This window comes from Hippocampus comes, unplaced genomic scaffold (genome assembly GCF_001891065.2).
Source record: "Hippocampus comes isolate QL1 unplaced genomic scaffold, H_comes_QL1_v1.1 scaffold137, whole genome shotgun sequence".
NCBI lineage: Eukaryota > Metazoa > Chordata > Actinopteri > Syngnathiformes > Syngnathidae > Hippocampus > Hippocampus comes.
In genome coordinates, this window is record NW_017806002.1 from 1,166,704 (window position 1) to 1,188,551 (window position 21,848).

The following is a 21,848-nucleotide window of genomic DNA, read 5'->3' on the forward strand; positions in this document are numbered from 1 at the left end:
ACCCCAGTGGTCAGATCCAGAAATGGATAAGATAAGCAAAGCTGAGATCGGAATCATTCAAGCGCATCTGTAGTTGTAGTTTTCCAGCCGCTGAATGCTGTGCTAATTGGAATGCTTTGCCCTTTAACATCCCTGCGTGCGATCGTGCTGTTCGGGGGAAAAAAAAAAACCCCTCTAGATATACAAGAAGTTCTCCATTTATTTGTGAGCATACTTTGCATTTTTTTCTGAAGGGCATCTGCACAGCTTTACCGCGTGAGTCTGCAAAGTCTCACGGAAGGGCTTCACCAGGGAGCCGCGCGACACGTGGACGCTGATTATCGGCGCAATCAGAGTCGAAGCGACAGCAGGGGCAGGGCTGACTAGTCAGGACCACTGCTGATTGTTGGAGGTCAGCGGGGCTTATACTTCTGTCTCTATCAGGAAACAAAGCATATGTTCTGAACGGGTTTCATACGAGAAAAAGGCTGGCTTCGATCCTAATCACAGGTGCTCTCCAAGCCAGTTTTGGAGCTAACAACGTGCATCAGCAGATGGATCGTGTCCAGCTGTCATCAGCGAGCATGAGCGCTTCCCGCCGCTGGATGCTGAACCGATTCAGACGCTTTCATGCTGTGTGATTTCACGGCCAACGTCTCCTTGAATTCATTTCAAGTGCAGCTGCCGACTAATGCGGTTTAGTCTGCGCAATCCATTCCCATTTGCTGATTTGATGCAATGTAATGCCTCAATTATAGTTTGCGGGCAGAAAAGTGGAATTACTGCTAAGTATGTTGGCGTAGGTTTGAATCTCCTTTTGAGTTTTTGTTTAGGTACCGCAGGATCCATTTTTCGCTAACTGAAGACTAATTGTCCACAGGTGTCAATATGAGTGTGAATGGTCGGTCAATGATACGAAATATGTTCTGCGTGTGGCTGGTGACCAGTCTAAGTGCAACCCTTTTTTAGCCAAGGCAAGGCAAGTAAAAGCAGCTCTATTTATATAGTGCATTTCATAATTAAGGTAGCTCCCTGTCCTTCATGAATTACACCCAATGTAAACACGAGTTAGATCAAAGTTGATTTATTTATCGAACAAACACAATCCACAAAATAGTGGCGACTGTGAACCTTGGAACACGTGATGGAAGGGGGCAGGGGTAGTGTATTACTGTATGTCCTTGGATCAGTTCTTTACAAAACGCCAAACAAAAAACACTTCTGAGAGAGAACATGAACTAAAGAGGACAAAAAACGATGAGGACGCAGTTAAAAGTTAAATGACCATATTTTTATTCTTTATTCTTTGTTTTTTTACATTATCTCTCATTTATTGCGCAATAATCTAATTGTAACATGTATTTGTTACATATTTTGATGCATTTGTATGCTTCATAAAACATTTATGTCTGAATTTTGGGGGGCTTGGAACGGATTAGGGCATTTACATGGAAAATGTGTCCCTACTTACAACATTTTCTACTAAAGTCATTTCTTCCCGAACCAATTAATTTCGTAAATGTACCACTGTATTCTAATCTCAGGGCTTTGTCATACCCATTTTGACAAAATCATGCAATAAATTGGGATGTGTGTTAGTATACAAGGATGGTAAGAGAAAAAAAACATCAAACCAAAAAGCCAATTTTAATCTGAACCGAATTGAAGGCATTCCAAGAGACCAAAGTTGTGATCCCATGTCGTATATGTACTTACGAAGGCAAGTGCGTCCATCGACATGCAAGCGGGATCCCATTTGGCATTCGCAGTAGTAGGAGCCTCTGGTGTTAACGCATCTGTGCTGGCAGCCGCCATTATGGACTTGGCATTCATCAATATCTGCGGGGAAGGGGTTTCGGATGGGACAAGGAAGCGGGAAGAGAGATGGGAGAGAAATCAGTGCAATGTGACCAAAGCCTGTCATTATGGCCAACGAAATTCCAGCTGAGCCGCCCAACTGGATGGAAGGATTACCACAGGATTTGGAAGATAAAGTTGAGGAGATGAAGGATGAGCAGGCCAACTAAACAAGTAACTGTGATGCAAATCAAGCGCAACAAATTCTCTCCATGTGGTAGCAACTATTATACAGCTAAATTCTTTCCCCATGTGGGCGAAGCCAACAGACGGAGGCACACACACATTCCTCTCAGCCACACCAGAATATTGGAAAGAAAATAAAAGGACGTTTTCATGTGAGGGAAGTCGCGGCGAGTCAAACATGACCGCAATTAGTTTCCTAAAGATGTCTTGAATTAAAGGTCACGGAGTGATAAATTGCTCGTCATGTCAAACTGACCTCCAACTCTCTGTAATGTCACTAAAGTCAGTGGAAATTTCACTAAACAGCGGGAAGGAAGGCATTAGCAGTGAGCGGCTTGTGGCCGGTTCATGACTGCAAACGCAGGTACAGATCATAAATGACTACAGTTGCTCACTCAAGGTGCCTATTTGCAGCCAGAAAGTACGTGGAGAATTCAGTAGTGGAAAGCAATGTGACCTCACTTAATTGTATTCATGTTTATTAGTAATCTGGTGTCGATTGCTGTCTGATGCTGTCGTAAAAAGGTGAGGGGAAAAATATTGGCTCGGAGGGTGTTTTTGTCACATCGTGTGGGACAAAATGTGGCGAATGCACAAGCGCATCTGGACCTCATCGAGCGCTTTGCGCTGCAGATGTGCACCTTCATGCTCACACAGTGCACAGGAGGACACGCTGCAGCCACAACATTAGGAACACCGACGCAGGATGGTTTTCACCTATCGCAGCTCGCTACATTGCAGATTTCTTTGGTGGCAAACAACTACTCGTCTATTAGACTTCGTCTACAGCCGTTTAAAAATAAAAAACGAAGCTGTCACTGAGTGCCCTGCCAATCAATGGCTCATTCATTTAAATCATATCTAAGAAACATAACGACAACAGCAAAACCATCACTTGTCAATATTGCTTTTTAGTTCGATTTATTCCTGCCGGTATTATGACTGTATTGAGCAAGGTTGGAACATGTGTGCACTTTGTTCCATGGAACCCTGACAGTAAATGGTAGGATAAACATGACAGCTATGTTCGCTGTGTGACTAAGTTGTAAAAGTAATAATCACGGTTCATTTAAGTTTACCAACTTTTAAAAATGCAATCTGCTCAAATATCATTTTTTACACTTTGATTTACACTGTGCCACATAAAAGTTCAACGATGAGGCTTCATTCACTGTTGTGACCGCTGTGCTAACAACGTAAGCTGTGTTTTCAATCAAGCTAACTCAGCAGACGGATTTTACTGGCTATAAAAACATAGCCAGTCAGAACCAAACGAGCAAAAGGGGAATAAGATCGGACTGCTTGTTTCCAGCAATAGCGTTGGACCCCAGAAGTAATCCTGGACTTGACCCCATCTACTTCAAGTCATGTCCCGCATATGATACGTTCTGTGGTGCACAAAGGGGTCTTTAAAACTTGTGTTTCTTTGTCTTCTTCGGCCAAACGTCAGCCTCGCTCCATGTGCGGCAGCTGGCAGGAGTCACTTCAGCACTTTTTTTTTTTCCTTTTTTCCATGCGTGCCAAACACCGCAAAGTGGTTTGTGGAAAAACAAGTCCCGCTAACCACAAGGGTTGATGGCACGTTAGCGCTCTGCCTCCACGTACAAAACCCTTGCCAGTGTTGTATTTATTACGTGCAGAAGAAGTGAAAAATATGTCCAAATATCATTTGACGTATTTCCAAGATCAAAAAGATGCTTATCCTTATTCAAAACAGACTCTTGTTCCTGAGCAATGTAGTCATTCTAGAAAATATTCAGGGTTGATAGCACGTTTTCAATGCGCATACATCTCATGTCAGAATATCTGAAGACTCCCAGAGTGCTCCGATTGCCCAATCTGGACTTTGGCCAGAAAGTCCTCACTTACCTGCAGTCCTGTGAGGTAGGTTGTAGCCTTGGTAACCATAGAAACAATGCGGCCTGTAGCAACGCCTCCTATAGAAACCGTACGGGTAGTTTGCTGCGGATGCAAAAAACGGCAACGTTTCCAGGAGCATCAGGAGTAAAATGCACCATCCTGATACCGAAGCCATGTTGTGGTGTTATCCTTCAGCCAGTATAAATATACAATGAATCAAATTTACAAACTAAGTGAAAACTCCAGTTAGAAGAATGGAAAAATCATTCTGAAAAATTCATTCAGTCAAGACTGCCTCTGGAGTTTTGTGTCCTTCCATCTTCTTCTCACATTCTCACCCTCCCAAAACTTCAGCGTGTCCGTCACAAGAAAGACCCTCCCCCTTACATTCAGCTCTTGCACAAAGCACCTTCAACTCCTGACATTTAAATCACCGCTGCACTCTAACTCCACCAAAAATTGATGGGTTTATTGAATTTTCACCTGGAAATATATTTTCTAATCTAACTATATTATCTTTAATTTCATATTTTAATGATATCATTTTTTTAAGATACTAAATTACATGATGTTTGAGGATACTATCTCTATGCAGTTATGAGTAATGGCTTGAGATGGGCAAGCACCAATACTAGGTATTGATATCGGGCTGATACTGACCATATATGATTTATTTAGGGCAGCACGGTGGTCGACTGATTAGCATGTCCGCCTCACAGTACAGAGGTCATGTTTCGATGATGGGCTCTGGCCTTCCTTTGTGGAGTTTGCATGTTCTCCCCTGTACCTGGAGAAAACCCACATCAACTAGAAGAGTTCAATTATTATTGAGGTGATTATAAACAGGCTAACGAAATGTCAACATGATTTATTACACAGGACAATTTGACGTTTCGGCACAGATTTTAGCAAGGATCATGGAAGTTGACACGCATGATTTGCTTTCGCGGGCCACATAAAATGACGTGGCAGGCCAGATCTGGCCCCCGGGCCTTGAGTTTGACACTTGAGATAATGTATTTATGGATGGATAGATTTATTTATTTCAAAGGGGAAAATGCACAATTATTCAACATTACACCATGTCAATGCGTTCAGGTTACCTAAACTAATCAAATTTTCATCAGTCGTCCATTGGGCAGATATAAACGCCAACCTGAAATTAAAAGCATTAAAATCAACCATTAAAGTATCGGGTACTCATGGAGGCTGCCGATACCAGCCACAGATATTTATGGCAACAAAAATTGACATTGAGTCAGTTCTCCTCGGTTGTAGGGGGCGCTATACTACCGCAGTTTGACTGGTTTGCAAATCAACATCTGCATCAAAGTGAAAGGTCTATTCACAATTTTTTGTGTTCAATGAAATTTTATACATCAAAAGTACTAGAGATATTAGGACTCTGTGAGTACTAAAAGAGTGAATATCCATACTGGTGTGGGTCTTTAAAAAAATGTGGCGTTGAACATCTGTAGTTATGAGATTAAAGAAACAGCTCAGGAAAGGCACAGGTCTCAAAGCAAGTCGGCTAATTGCTTATGTCCTAGGACAGCATCTTGAATGTATGCTATTGTGTACCTCTCTCACTCCGTGCTTCTTTTTCAGGCTTTAGTATAGCCCTCACACAACTAGAGATGGCAGAACCTCTGCAAAAAGTGACAGCAGCGCATTAAACAAAAGTATGATGAGAAACATGAAGCGGGAGCATGGCAGTGGTGTGCAACATTAAATCCTGAAAAAGAAGCACATGCTGAAAGAGTAACACAGTGTCACAGCAGTGTTCTGCGCAAAAATCTGAGAAAGGGGCACGGACCGAGATTGTGACAAAGTGTGATAGCGGTGTGGTGCAAAAAATTAAAAAAAAATAAATAAATAACAGCAATTTGGTACTCCAAAGGGAAAAAAAAATTGGAAAAGAAGTGCAGGGCGAGATTGTGACGAAGAGTCACAGCAATTTGCGACACAAAAGCCTGGAAAAGTGTGACTTGAGCGCGAAATGATACTTTGCACTTGCGTGTTTTGGGGAAGGAAACCAGCAGCCAGGTGTTCAGAATAGAACATAGGACGAGCCAATATGTTTCTGTCTTTGAAGCTGACATATATACAAGGAAAGGAATGTGGGTTTTAAAATTAGCCAGAAGTCCCTCTCCATATTTCCAATCCAAACATCTGAGAGAGGAATGAGACCGCCTGTGTCTTCTAAGGTCGATACGCAGACATATTAGCCGGGCCAAAACAGGACTCTAGTAAACAGATCACAGAGCAAACGTAAACCACCATATCGCCTAACCGCATCTCTTCAGACTTCTGTTCTGTGTTGCGCTCTGATTGGCAAGTCTCCATTTTTGGGGGTGTGGTTTAGCGAAAGGTGAATTTTTAAATATGGTACAGCGGTCTTTTCACTAACACAGAGCCACTGCAAGCTGTTAGTTCAGCTGCTTGAACATTGGCAGAGCATCAGTCACACGCTCTCGTCGGTGTGAGCCATAAAGTTGATTCGGCGTGACGACTGAAATGTTAAACTCATAACAGCATGATGGAATCCATGCAAACATGATAAAAACTGACCAGGAGGCATAACCTTCGTTGCTGTCATAGAAGGTTCCCCAAACAAAAGATGAATTGTTGGTTGGTAGGTTAACAATCCCTACACATGTACCTAAAACCTGCTATTTGAAGTTCCTGACAAGTGAAGACAAATATGCCTTCTAAATTTGCCCCTTCATTTGGCATCTCCATTTTTGAGGGGCGAAAACGTAGCCGCATAAAGCCGTCAGTGGTTGGAATATATCCCACGATGCCGTGACAGGATGTGCTAGCCACCAGCTAGCTTGCGAGCATGGGCCTAGCGGTATAGTAACTCGCAATTGAACTGGAATACCACTGATGTGAACGGAAGGACTCAAGTTTTTATATAATGGGGGAGGGGCACTCATGTCGAATGCCCAAGTGCGTCGGGTGGGCACCGTTTTAGCCATGCCCAAAATTGAAATGGTAAAAAGCAGTTTAAGGCTCAACAACTGAGTACTGCACAGTTCTCAGGCTTTTCTCTTTTTTCCCACAATTATCTTGAAACATTCTGGATATATTTAGAAACGTATCTCTGAATCATTTTACAAGGTCTTTACAGACCTGGGCTTTAAAATGAGCTAGCCATGTAGTTGTTTTCTTCCAATGGCTAAGATTTCCATCCGTGACAATGTTCCCACCCGCACTTAATTCTAATTACCGTGACGTGGATAAGATCTCTCAATGGTCATCCAGCCGACTGTTACTGATGATTTTGTCTGATCAAACCAACCGCACGCTGGCATGCCTTCGTCGCAAACATCAAACCGTGGCAGAGAATGAAAGGGAAGATGATGTCGGAGAAACATTCCGGGTTTGTCGGGAGCGGATATTTGGAGGAAGAACACAGCTTATTGATGCATTCAGACTCTCTGGTGGTGATTTTGCCGATAAATTATCACAAAAAGACACTGCCAGGTTAGTTCATAAGCACTTTGTAAAAGTACAGGGGAGATTAACCTTTTTTTGTTTGTTTGTTTTGAAGACGTTCTCTAAAAAATGATGTAAAAATCAAATCTCGAATGTATGCTTGACAAGGGCTCCATTGAAGTGATCTATACATTTGCATACTTGGCCAATAAAGATGTTTCTGGTTTATTATGAGCGGGGGTTGCTTATGAATCTCTTCAGGGTGTCGCCTTCATCAGAGTCATGAAAATTCACTGTCATGCCCGCCCACACACAATGACGAAACCTACAGATTTCCAAAATTTTGCATAGCCCATCCATCCAGTGATCATGATTCCAATTCGGAAGCAATCGGGTAGAATTAGACAAAACATCTCGGATGAGTTTGGTTTTGAAGACCCCCAGAAAATGGACAAAATGGCAGACAGGTAAATTTTACAACGTGTAGGCTTTTTTTTTTTGTCTTATGGTAGTCACGCCAAATTTGTAAGGATAATGGATCGATGGATGGATGGACTGGGCTCCGGGGCTGATAGTTGGCTCTCACCTTGACAGGTTTTGCCATCTTGGTTCAATTTGAGTCCAGTAGGACAGCGACAGTAGAAACTTCCAATGGTGTTGCAGCACAGTGCTTCGCATCCGCCATTGGTCTCTTCGCATTCGTTTACATCTGAGAGGAGGAACAAAATGAAAGTGTTAATATCCCGCTCACTAAATTGCAAACAGAAAGCCACAATGAGATTCTTTTTTTTTTCCCCTAACAGGAACAGGTGCCAAACTTTTAGAGTTGAAATGGCTGCGCCAATGTCAAGAGTTGATTATAGCAGCCACTGGAAAGCAAAAGCTACGATTCCAATATTAACATGAAATTACCAACGAAAGGAAATACGATTCTTGTAAATGTTGTTTCTGTCACGACTGTGAAGCTCGTTGCAAAAAGTGTCCTTCCAAAAATCACGAGAAGCCCCTTTTTTCAGTCAGTTTGGTCTCCTCGCCACCAGCGAAATATCATGCCAGACTTGTCATCAAGTCCACCAGATGATATCAAAGCATTCCAGACAGCCTATAATAACAGTTTGGATTCAGGCGCTGACAGGGAAGCATCTGCCACTGTTGCACATGGCAAATTACAACAAAAGACAGCAACCTTTATTATCCATTAAGACGTGCAAATGCATTGGAAAAAAAATCTTTTGAATGAGTAGATTTGATGACACCAGGCGGCGTTATCAAAAGGGGATCTTGGCCTTAATCCCGGAGCGCATGGAGTAAATCAGGAAGCCGCATACACTCTCCACTCATTAGCCTGAACGTTTTCCTCAAAGCCCCCAAAAACAAGACAAAATTAGCTGCCAACTGGCGAGTCGAGTTATTCCTTCAGGTCACCATGTGTGGAAGTAAAAAATATATATATATACTATTTACAACTAAATATATCATAGGAATTCTATATAAGATCTTGATTTAAAGGTACAGTTTGTAATTGAGACAAGCAATTCCATACTGGTGTAGTGGTTCACATGACTTGGGCTTATTCCCCTCTAGTGCGTATTTCCCAATTGCCATGATGACTAGTCCAGTGTGGAATCTATCGTGCACGACGTCAGCAAATCTCATACAAAGCAGAAATCAACTCAATACGCATCTAGAACTTGTTTTTTTTTAAGTTTATATTGCTTTTTCTTCTGCTTTATTTGGTTTGTAGTGCCACTACATAAGCTGTAATTATCAAATATGATGGTGCAATTACCAGGGTTGTCACACAGAACAGATATCACATATATCATCTAGTGGAACTGTTTTGCACTCTATGTCATATGCCCAGTGTGCAAGCAAACACGCAAGTGTTTGTGTGTGTGTGTGCAAGTGCAGCTCAGCTTCTGGCAAGAGAATGACATGTTGAGCAATACGCATTTGGCAAAAACGTCAAACTTGTGTTAACTCACTATCATTTGTTTGTAAATACCACAGAATCTGCTCCTATTTGCACACCTGAAGTGGTCACAACCCAAATGCATTGATCACAGGCGAGTGGCGGAATGTAAAGGCACCCACGGGCGCATCCAGAGTGTAATTTTCAGCTCCGTCTTCACCTCTCCGCAAGTGGAACCAATCCAGGGAAAACCACGCCCCCTTTAGCTGTGGAATATGCTCCGAAGAAGACTGCGGCAGGCAAACGGGAGAACGTGAGCCAAAGTCAAGGACAGGGCGACGGAACCCCAGAACCCCGAGGAACCCCGAGGAACCCCTCGCGCTGGGAATTGTCCCATTGTGTGGTGACTGTCAGGCCAGTACATCCCCTCATCCAACCATCTGCCAACACCCCTATGGGAACCCCCCACCACCACCACCACCGGCAGTGGCAGCAGGGCCAATACAACACTCCTCACTTGCTAACACTTTGTGCCCAGTAAGAAGGCAAACATGTGGAAGTTCTTTGGGTCAGGAGAATTTTAAGGTTTTTTAAAATTTGTATTATTTATTTATTTTTTTGTCAGTGCATTTATAATACATGTTGATTATATGTGTATATTCACTCTTTGTGGGCCGGCCTGGTCCCTATTTGCCGTGAATAGCAGGGGTCCACTCTATTACTTTGGCACCATCTTGTGGTATCTTGGTAACAAGGAAGTATGTTGAAGTGAGTTGCGGGGGCCAACCACTCAGAGGTTTTTGCTATTTGGCGCTACAGCCAGGGTTTGTTCGTTCATGCAAACCAGTGAAGGTGCTGAGCATTATTCTGGGTGAATAGCATCTCAATCATCATTAGGAGTAAGTGCTTACTGCTGTTGTGTCTTCTTCATCATGAAAGGCAAAACAAACACGCGCCTGAGAAACGGCTCCAAAAATGTGCATTTCCCCACACTTGTACACCGTGTTCTGGAAAAGAATGAAAAATAAATAAACTGGGCAAAAGAGATGCGATTGCACGAACCAAACCCCACCCCCCCGAACGCTCAGCTGCAAGTTGAGAGGGTTTACATTGTGAGACTTCCTGCGATAAGGCCCAACGCCACCGTTCCTGCGAGGACCGCACTAATGTCCCGATTGACCACGAGTGGCCGAGAAAGAGCTCGCGGAAAACTCCGGAGCAGATATCATCTCAGAAGCCGCAGGGCGGAAAATTGCAGCAATCATGTGAGATGAGGAGTCGGTTGTGTGGGAAGGTGGAGGGGGGAGGGGGGTACGCCATGGATACCCAAAACCTGTTTCCGCTTCGGGGTCTGATCTGAAAAAGTCTGCTGTGAGTTTGCGCTTGGGGTGATGGCAGCTGCTTCCATTTATTTAGCAAAGATGCGTACAAATTCGAAGACAAGGCGAGGATGTTTCAAAGAGACAAATGATCACGTTGTGTATAATTTAAAACGTCCTCGGTGTATAGATAAAATCGGTTATGGAACAAGAATTTAAGCACTCTAATCACCCTCTTTGAACAGCCCTGCTGAGAGCAGTCATGTCGGGATGAGGCGGTCCTGTTCCTGATGAAAATGAGCCACTGCGCTCTCTGTGCCCTCTACTGTGGGGTGTGCGGAGGTGAGTCCTTCCAAATATGGCTTCCAGAGTAAGTCGAGCAGTCATATGTTTGAACCAGATTTATGGACCAGAGCGAGCGGCAACTCCGGGGAAATTGGAGAGTCACGTTTAAATGCTGGACTTATACACCTAAGTGTGTGCGAAAGTCAGAAGGAAATTTTAGTGTGTCCTGGAGTCTAAGCGCGCTCCGGTCATCACAGTCGTTTAGTGTAAGGTGGAAATCTCAGCTGTTTTACATCAGTCTTTTCCTAATCTTGGCCTCGCGACAATAACAAACATGTTTGATAGCGTCACAGTTCTTTCAGTCTCTGCGGTGACATGACAAAACCAAGAAACAACAGATTAGCTTGAACAAAACCGGAAACGGGAAACTGCAAACACTCTCTCAAGCGGCATGGACAAAGAGGAAATACCCGCCAAAACCTAACATGATGGGGGGATGAAAAAAAAATGCTGAAAGAATGTTGTTATCGTGGAGTAAATAGCGACCCTGCAAAATTCACAGTCTTTGTAAAATCTCAGTCTGAGACAAGGCTCTGCCGAAAAGCGCGATCACTCGAGCGGGTGTGAGATCGAGAACGTTTCAAAGTCTTCTGATGTACAGATCGGAATGATGAGTGAAGAATTTTGCACTTCCTATTGTATGCTGGCACATAGCGAAAGTTGATGCGCAGCAGTTGGAATGGTTGTCATGGATACCGACATCCATTAATCCATCCGTCCATCATTTTTCCAGTGTCACTGGTAACTGGGGCCAGCGCAGCAAGAGTGTGAGTGGCAACCAGTGCAAGTTGTACACCCAGTAAAGCCTGCACTGGTTGCCAGTCACATCACATTCAGATGGAAAATATATTCATTCAACCTAAAACACGTGATTTGGGCAAGTGAGAGGAAATCCTAGTCCCCAAAGAAAACCCGATGGCAAGCAAAGGGAGGTGATGCAAACTTCACGTACACACTTTGAAAATGAGATTCAAACACAGATCTCTTGACCGCTAGGCGGATGTGCGAACCACGATTTACCGAGCTACAAAGGTGTTTCCGTCATGATTCAAAATAAATCCACCTTGTGCTGTTCTGATGCTGCCATAAGGCGGTTTAAAGGTGCGTCATGATCTGTGCATCCAACAACGCTGCAGCTCAGCGTTTGGGTTGACATGAGGAGTGGTTCTATGTAGTAGAAAATGCGGTCCGTCCTCTTCAACTGAGTAGAAATTGTGTGCGTCATTTCATTTAGGTCCAAACCTGAACAGCGTGCTTCAAGACGCATGTTCTGACAAAGGAAGTTCACAAACATGTACTCAGTTGTGTAATTTCACACTTGATGGGTGGGCAGGCACTCCAGAGACCCAAATATACGTATACGAGCCATTAAAAAGTCACATAATCTGTCCCTGATGAGAAGCAGACTTTCCGTGAACTAGAGCTGGGAATTGGATTTACGCTCTCTCTCGCTCTCTCAGGAAGCACACCTCTTCGTCTGACCTGCGGTGCAAGCGATCCACGAAATGTTTATTTCGACGGACACGATTCCTTACATTCCATCCAGGCGGCAGCTTCCCCTCGAACGCTGAAGTAATAAAATAAACAAATTATTGAAAAGTCTTCACAAAAAGAGCGCACGGATGTCAACCCCTGTGTGGATAAGCAGATGTTAATGACATAAAACAGAGCAGGCTCATGAGATGATCCAATCTGGAAATTACTGTATGTGATTTTTTTTTTTTGTCCCCTTGGAAGAAGTACATTTTAATTAAACATTGCCACCTGCTGCTACATTGACACACATGCAGAGCAGAGGCTGTCTTCAAAAAATTGTAGTCGCATTTTGGAACAGAAATTTCTTGTCACTGTCACAGGAACAATGAGAATTAGTTTGCAGCATTTTTTTTTTCCTCATCCATTTACCCTCACAAGGGTCGCAGGGGTGCTGGAGCCTACACCAGCTCCCTTCGGGCAGTAGGCGGGGGACACCCTGAACTGGCTGCCAGACAATCGCAGGGCACACAGAGACCAACAACCATCCGAGCTCACACTCACACCTCAGGACAATTTCGAGTGTTTCATTAAACTGCCATGCTTGTTTTTGAAATGTGGGAGGAATCCGGAGTACCCGGAGAAAACCCACCCAGGCACGGGGAGAACATGCAAACTGCACACAGGAAGGCCGGAGCCGGAATCGAACCTTGCACCTCTGCACTGTGAGGCGGACGTGCTAAACAGTCGCCCACCGTGCCGCCTTAGCAGCATTTGATATAAAAATATGAGAACTATCAACTATTTTGATTGGGAATATTAAGGACATTCACATTGTGGCAGTATTTACATTACACGGTAGTTTGTTGCTGTGCCTTTTGTACAATTCCCTCGTAAATTCCAGTGAGATCATGTTGATGGTGTATTTAGCAGCACAAAGTCAAGACTTGGCGGCTTTTCCCCTCCACTGTTCTGAATTACAGCAAAGTATTTATCATGCATAATACTCGATTCGATATCAATGCAGTGTTAAATGCCTCATGGGTGCAAATGAGCGCTGTTAATTTGTGTGAACCAGAAAGAGGTTTTAAAAATGTCCTCTTTATTAATTACAGTCAAAACATTCTTTGTTATATTTGAAGACGCCCACTGCATAATCACCTTATGTAAAAAAAAAGTTGTAAACAGACGATTTAAGGGTATCCGTGTAGAGCTGGAGAGTCTTCTTTTATTTATTTATTTTTTTTTTTGCAGTTGAGGAGAAAAAAAAGGAAATGTGTGCTGAGGCGCCACGTGATTTGCCAACTAAGCTCTCTACTATCAGGTCACTCGGATAAGCAGAGAATTAAAACAGTCATATTTGTGCAACTGTTCCCAACACAAGTGGTGTTGTTTTACAGTGAGAGGCAGCGAAGTAACTCAATGATAAAAAGGACAGGAATTTTGCTGCGTGGTTTGCCCCCAAGATTGAAAGCAGCAAGAGGAATTTTTCCACCTACTGGCACCAGTGCAACCATTTAATTTGTTTATCACACAAAATCGACATACTTCACATCACTCTTGCAACCAAAAAACTACAGCGCGGAAAATCAACGCTTGCTTTTTTTTTGTGTACTTTGGAAAACTCTTAAGTCATGCCAAGGCAGCAAAGTACTGTTTCATACAACTTCTTCCAGGATCAAGCTTCTGTTGTGTGCACGCGAGCATGTGCATGAATGTCATGTATCGATGTTTTCATGTGAAAAGGATATTCCATTCCGAACAAGCAGCTGTCGTTACCTCATGTATTTTTCTTTTTTTTTTGTCTCCTCCTTTAATCCCACTACAGCTGCATACCTTTAATCCTCCACACGCGCCGTCAAATTCACATCACCTCCTTCATCACACACAAGCTACAAGGTGCTTTCACTCCATCCCAGAACAAGTGTATGCCCTCAAAAAAAAATGCAGATCGCCAAAAGGTTCCTGAGTTCTCGCGCTCATTTTTACAGTCAGTGAGAGTTAAAGAAGTCGGGCAGCTGTGAGAATCGCATTTTATGATGTGCGCAGTTGAACAAATGCCTGTGGACCCCTGGGGCGGCGTGGGGGGATTGCCCTCTGACCTGTTGCGTGTGCTGTGTCTGCACTCCTACCTGCTGGGACCTGCTGCTCCCGATTCCGACCCTGTAGGAGCCTTTGGAGTGGCTGGGACACAGAACACATGGAAACCAGAAGGAATCCAAAAATGATTTGCTGTAAACCTGTCTCCGTCCATACGCCGGCGACATGCGCGAGATATACTGCGGCAGGCATTTTGGTGATACAGGACGGACTGTCATGCCCAAATTGCACAAACGTGTGTCCACGTGTTCCTCTTTGCTAATTTTCAGTTGTTACACTCTGAAACGAATTACGCCTGTGGCTGCGTCCTATTTTAGAGGCGTACCATAGCCTAGTGATGGAAATGGTCTTTTTATAAGCTCAGCCTTATCGTTTGGTGCTGTAAAGATGCTTTGATATCATCATATTGCCCATGAACAGGGATTCCCTGGTCGACGACGGGAGTTGCATTTTAGGACAGCAACGTCACACGAATTTTCCCAAAAATCGAAAATCATGTCATAGTCTGGATCACTAACAGAGCAGTTAAGTCATGATTTGGTGTTGATGATTGATGTCGTGGACTGAATGGAACAAAGCAGAGTGTACGAGTGATTTTGTCACAAATAGTTAGTGGTACCCCCCCAAAAAAAAATATATCTATGACATTGAGCGATATCGATGCAATGCCACTGCCGTGGAATCAGGAGGTCAGAACATTCAGGAGGTCTGACGAGAAAATACAAACTCCACCCATGATGCCAGTAGTCAATATTAGAACACCGATGTCCTAACTACTATCCCAGCGTGCTGCTAATTCAGAGATCATCTCTATCAAATGAAGAAGTCATTAATGGCTAGTTAAGAAGGAACTACACTCATGCCGTTTTCACCTACTTTCCAAATGATGACCAGTGTGACACACTGTGGTCATTTCTATGTCTTATTAGACTTGCTATTTCCTTGATGTATCGGTCCCAGCAAGTATGGGCAATGGATGTAAGGCAGAGCCCCCGCATGACAGAACTGAGAGTCCAGCCGGTCAGTGTTCAAAAGTAGTTTTGACACGTGATTCTCTCTCATGACATTTCTGTCAGATTAGCGTCTCCTTTTCACGGCTGGCGAAACGTCAAAAAGAGGCTGGTGCTGCCAACTGAGCGTTGCCCCCGATGTGGCCTTCCCGTGCCAGGTTGACATAGCGGATAACATCGTAGGTGAAGCATTTAGCTTGAGGAGCTCATCAGGAGAACAGAAGATGATGCCCGGATGTTTCCAGTCGTCCTGGCTGATTACTTCGAGAATGATATTTTGCAAACTGCTGTCACGTCTGATTTGCACATACTCGAAGGCCTTGACGCCTGCAGCATGACCGGGAGCGGCCTTTCATAACAGACGGAGCCTAATGAGACAGGTCGGGAGCCGGCGCGCAATTATGTCAGATTAGCTAGCTAGCTATTTTTTCCGCTGAGGTAGAGGTACACCCCAACTACGAATGGTCTCACTCTTTTGAGCTGCAAAACAACAGTCTGGTACTGCCAGCAGCACTTCTCTGGGTGGAATTGTAAATGTTCTTTTGAGTTGGGACACTGATTGTGGAGGCACTTGAAAGGCCAAAAAGTAGGGTTTTTTTTGTTTTGTTTTTAAGCAAGTATTGTATTGTATGTATTCAAGAAATGTGGTATATATAATGAATATGAGTCATTTGATATAAAAAGTAGAAAGAATAATGACACATATATACAAACCAAAAGGTGTATCAATAGATAAGCATAGTACACAAAAGGGTAAAAGTATTTGATGAAATTTAGATTTCTTCCTTTTCTTTGGTATTGGAAATGATCAATAGACATTATTGCTCAAAAAGGGGTAGGACTAGATAAGTTGTATACTTCTTCCTACTCCTTTGAACATATAACTGTGATGATGTTTGTATTACTTACTTTTACTTTTATTTTACTTTCATAATTTTTGTTTGCATTTTGTCATGTTATTGTATGTTTTATATATGTTCAATAAACAATACACAAACAAACAAAAAAAAAAAGCTAAATAATTGAGTCTCTTTGGAAGGGATGAATTTTTTTTTGTTTTGTTTTTAAGCAAGTATTGTATTGTATGTATTCAAGAAATGTGGTATATATAATGAATATGGTTTTTTTGTTTTGTTTTTAAGCAAGCTAAATAATTGAGTCTCTTTGGAAGGGATGAATAGGACAGCATTGTATGAGAGGGAAATGGGGCTGTCATGAGCCCCCTCCTCTGTTTCAAAATGATTTCTCAACCTTAACCTTACAGGTGGCCTCTCTTACTCCCCTTTAAATCATCTGTCTTCTCAGTTAAGAATATGGACATTTTTGTCATATTCTGAATGCCATTACATTTTGCTTGCCCAGCTCTCGGTTGAAAGGCCAAGATCATAACACGTACCGAAAAACATGCTAAAAAGAGCGGGAAAAAAAAAAAACAACCTTTTTATGTTTAGATGTGTGACTCTTTACAGATGTCATATTGCACACATCCTGGAGGTTGCTTGCAACACCCCAAGGGGCGCACAGCAGTTTGGAAATCTCTGGTCTCAAAGGACTCAACCAGGTTGAGAATGAGAGTGAGAAAAGGTCGCCTCGGAGCCGACGCAGCGCCTACAGTGCATTTGCGTGGCCTGCTTGGCTTCAGCTGCCTTGCAGGTCACGCTGCGCTGCCCACCAACAATATGCAGATTAAAGCTCCTAATGGCCAAAACAGACAAGAGGTCAGTGACTCTGAATGGTCCATTTAAGGCTGCGATTTACAGCGATTGTGCTCGCCAAGGTGAATAGTTACAAGCGAGCAACATTAATTCTCACCCTGACCTTGTCCGTTTTTCACCCTCTGTTTGTGTTTTTATAATTAAAAACCCCAAATGTCGTAACTCAAGCTAAGTTAAGTCAAAAAGCAGATGTCTCAGCCGGAGCCTGCTAGACCCATTCTGACCATCTAACAATGCTTCGGGACTTTCCCGTTATCGGCATTTTCGTTGCTATTACGGACATAAAGACATAAATAAATAGCCTAAGAGCCAACTGTGGTCCTTATAAGGGCCTTTTCAAACCACACGACTTTTTTGTCATTTATAACGGTCACGCTGTCAAACTACCAGATAAATATCGTTCTGTGTCTTGGGCTGGGCGAAATGTCGCACTACAAGTCCATCACTGAACAATCGTTGAGTACTTTTGTCAAGATTCAGTTCCTCAGCGCAGGTCCGTTGGGGAGGCGGGACAATCACCTGTCAAAGTCATGTCGACTGAGGCATAATGTGCATTGCTTCTATGAGGAAAAAAGAAAATAGAGAATGGACACATTCCTGGATGGTGGGGAGAGGACGGTATGGACTGTCGATTCTCCAAAAACAACGTGAGGTAACAAATTTGTTTTTGTCACGGTTCGAACGAACCGAATACAGTGAAATTCCTCTACAACGAAATCTACATGAGCGAAAATACCCCCTAGTGTGAAAAAATCTTCATGCATTAACACCATTCCCACTCTCCTCCCCCCCATACAACGAAAAAAAACCCTGTTGCGTTATACGAAATCTTTTTCTCTGCTCTTGCCTCTTGACGACATTCACGACAACGAAGTCTAATCCAACAGCGATCAATGCCGAACAACCGATCCAGGACGTGTCACATTATGCGGCAAGACCAACAATAAATCTTGACATGCCAGACTTTCGTCATCGTGGTCATGAAGCGTCCCCGGATGCCGAACGCCCAATCGTTGAGCCTGTCACCCTCCACAGGCTACGACGCGTCAAGAGAACTCAAAATCGGCTACGAGACGTTACGTTTGTCTGCGACGCGTCTGTCGGCTCAAAATCGGGCTACATTCATGCAGTCTTGTCATCTTAAGGCAACCTAACATTCTGAGGTTTTCGTCTCCAAGCAACACCTGGGTTCGTTAGTCAAATCATGACAAAATGCCCGTAGCTGGAAAGCCTCAAAAGTTTACCAAAGCTTTCATGCTCACACTGAATTCTGGGCAGCAGGACAAAATGAAAGCTTGCACTTTAAAGTATTTCCCGCCTAATCCACGCTTGATGCGAGACAGGAACCGTTTCGATGAACAAGCTGCCATTGGTCTGCGTGCTTAAGAACTGGATGTTCATCATAATAGCCTAGTAATAGCACTTAACAACTGGCAATGATAAGAGACTGGAAGAAGTTGCACATATGGCTTTGATTTTCCTCCCAGTCCTCAGTCAAGTGCTAAGCTAGCTCAGCATGAAGGTTCCACAAATGTTTTTCTTTATCCCAAGTAAGGACAAGACGAGAAGTTTAGGGGTGGGGATTTATTTTTACAAGGGGGCGGGTCCAATAGGAAGGCATACTGAAGGCATTGCTCTTATTACATTCCTCAGTGGTCCTGAATTGGGATATTTGGGAGTACAAAAATGGGCACAAAGTGGATTGCACACGCAAAGCAGGTGTGGAGGCTTCTTCTAACTGGGTGCACCCACGATTGCGTTTGTCAAAGGTGCTAAGTTGCCCCACAGTTCATTCTGAAGGAGTATATGTTAATTTGATTTCTCAAAGTTGAGACAAATTCTGCTGGCTAATTTTGCATCTTTGAATAGCTCGTCTGAGAGGCAAGTTTAAACCAGCACGCAAAGTGGCTCCAGTGGCTTCTGAATTATTCTAAAGTGGCGAACTTGGAGCCAGTCGCAAGAAGGAGTCATGCCATATCACTCATGACGACAACTCTGCATCAACACTTATGTCTGGCTCGTATGTATGTGTGCCCTGCGATTAGCTGGCAACCAGTTCAGGGTGTCCCCGCCTACTGCCCGAAGACAGAGATTTGGATAATGGACGGATGGTTGGGTTTGGGTTGTGCAATTGTCTTCCACTAACGGTTCCAATTCCAGCACTTCAAAATTTCATTTTACACTTGCGATGCTCTCTCAAATGGTCCTAGCCACGCGTCTAAACTGTAAACAAACACACTGAAGCTCAGCCTCTTTAGCCTAATAATTCAGACTGTACAAACTGTTACTGCTTCACTTTTCTGCAAAAAGACAAAACATTGCTGTTACGCTTGGTTAAAAAGTAAATATTAACATGGTTTAAGCTTGCGGAGGACTCTTAAATTCAAGGTATCATACCCAATCAGTTTATCATTCGATCTAATTGGAAAGTGCCATCATTGGTGTTCGAATTCCTGGAAGGTTTAGTCACATCGCGGCAACCTTTGCCGAGTTCATCTCCAGCTGTGGACGCTACACGCACCATAAAAGAGACCCACTCCCAACCCGGCGTTCACGAACCGTCTTATCAACAAAGCCTCGGCAGATGTGAGGTCACGTTGACCTTGAAGCGCCACCTTTGACCGCCCGAAATCTAATCAGCTCTTCCTCGAGGTATGAATGGATGTCTCGAGACATTCTTCCGCCCGCAAGAGACCAGGATGGGCGACATGAAAGAGCCATGCCTCCGGCCACAGCAGCCAGAAAAACACATGCCTGCGTGGATGGGATTCATTTAGGCAAGAACTACGTGACGCATTGCAGGACCAGTTGGTCCGTCTGCATTGTTGAGCGGAGGGCTGGTTACAACAGGTTGAGGAACGTTTTGACCGAGGAGAGACCACTACTGTACCCTGAAGTTATTCTAGAGTAGAACGTCTACTTTAAGTTGAACAGGGAAATCAGACATGACATTTCCTCCAGAATGTCATGCTCGTCGTGATATTTCAGTGTACCCTGCACAGATTCAAGACACCGCTTCTGGGTGTAGCAAAGCAGCCCAAAACATAACCAAGCTTCTTCCATATTTTACAGTAGATACAGTCTCACAAATAATTACAAATAAAGTAATGCCTGATTTTTATGAGCTAATTGTATGTTATTTTCAAAATGTATTTTTATTTTGTCAATTTTGAATTATTTCCCTGACTACTGTGCCTTTTTCCATTACTTCAGGGAAAGGTACTAACAATTTTGTCCACAAGTGTAAGTATAAAAAGCAGAAATTTTACAACCATGCTTTAGTTTCTCATTCCGAAAAAATCCAAGTCAAGACCGTGAATGGAACCAAGGATCCTTTTTCAAATACGGTACATGACTTTTGAGGGGAAAAAGGAAAAACACATAAATCAATTCTGAGATACAAATGGAATGTTCTCTCAACATCAGCAGTGCAACATCTCAATCGAAAAGTCTCCCCATTTGCAATAAAACCGTCAGTCAGCAGCCCATGGAAGATAAACAGTAGTAAGGCATTCCATAAATTTGAACCCATAAAAGTAAGTACAGTCAAGAGGTAATTCCGTTCCCTTTTCACTAAAGTTTGAAAGATAATGTGATATTGTGGGATTACAATGACCCTGGTAAGCGGCCGAAAATATGATTCAGACAGACATAAATGTCATGATCAAGAAACACTAACCTGTTCAAACTGCAGCTCTGAGATTGCATTCTCCGTCATGACGATAAATTTTTGCTATCAACTCCGGTATCATCGCCTCATTTTCATGTCCCATAACATTCTAAACGATAAATCTGTTTTAAAGCGCTTTTAGTTTGAGTATGAGGTCTAAAATCATTGGACGAGATGAATTCTCTCCCCCCAAACAGTCCTTACTTAGTGACGACAGGTCACATATGCGGGACAGTTTTTAGACTCTTAATGGACTACTTTTAAAATGATGCAAAATAATGACTTCAAGACCCTTCAGCTTGAGAATCTGGTTCAGGCGTCAAACTAAAATGGACTATCAGAGGTTTGCAAGAGTAAATGTGAGCATTGGACTGGATTAATTAAGTTACAGCGGAGTGACGGCATGTTAGAGTCTTATGAGCATTTTGAAATAATAATTCATGTCTTCGTCACATCCCGGCTGAATTACTGTAATGCATTTTACTTTGGAGTCAGCTAATCCTCCATGGAGCATGTCCAGTTGGTCCAGAATGCTGCTGCTCACCTTTTGACTGGTACTCGTAGCTCCTACTCTGGCATCCCTTCACTGGTTCCCATATATTTTAGAGTTCTTTTTAAGATCCTATTATTTGTTTTCAAATCTTTAATTGGCCTCGCTCCGCCTTAGCTCTCTGAGCTTCTCCGCCCCTACACACCTGCCTCAGGTCTGTGGACCAGACATTATTAGAGGTACCAAGAACCAAGCGGAGGCTCAGAGGTGATCGAGCCTTTTCCGTTGCTGGTCCATCTCTTTGGAATGGAACCTCCCACTGAACATTCGGCAAGCCCCCTCGCTGCCCATCTTAAAAACTCGTCTAAAAACTCATTCGTATTCTTTGGCTTTTGACTCAGCATGACTCAGACTTGATCTTAGTTCTACTGTTTTTGTGCTTTTGACTATCTTGGTTATTAATGTATTTTTATGTTGTTGTATATAAGATA

At 43.2% G+C, this 21,848-nt stretch overlaps 1 protein-coding gene across 3 annotated transcripts in view; it reads right to left on the reverse strand.

Annotated features, from left to right (window-relative positions):
* megf6b (multiple EGF-like-domains 6b) overlaps positions 1 to 21,848 on the reverse strand; it is a 55,662-nt gene that overhangs the window by 20,368 nt on the left and 13,446 nt on the right. For 2 of the 3 annotated variants that reach the window (XM_019892481.1, XM_019892483.1), the window contains exons 5-6: positions 7,910 to 8,032; positions 1,696 to 1,818 (exon numbers count right to left, since the gene is read on the reverse strand). In XM_019892481.1, coding sequence (XP_019748040.1) covers positions 1,696 to 1,818; positions 7,910 to 8,032 — 246 coding nt within the window. Of the gene's footprint in view, positions 1 to 1,695; positions 1,819 to 3,891; positions 4,201 to 7,909; positions 8,033 to 21,848 lie in introns of those variants that run through there. The other variant, XM_019892482.1, reaches the window with a different exon arrangement.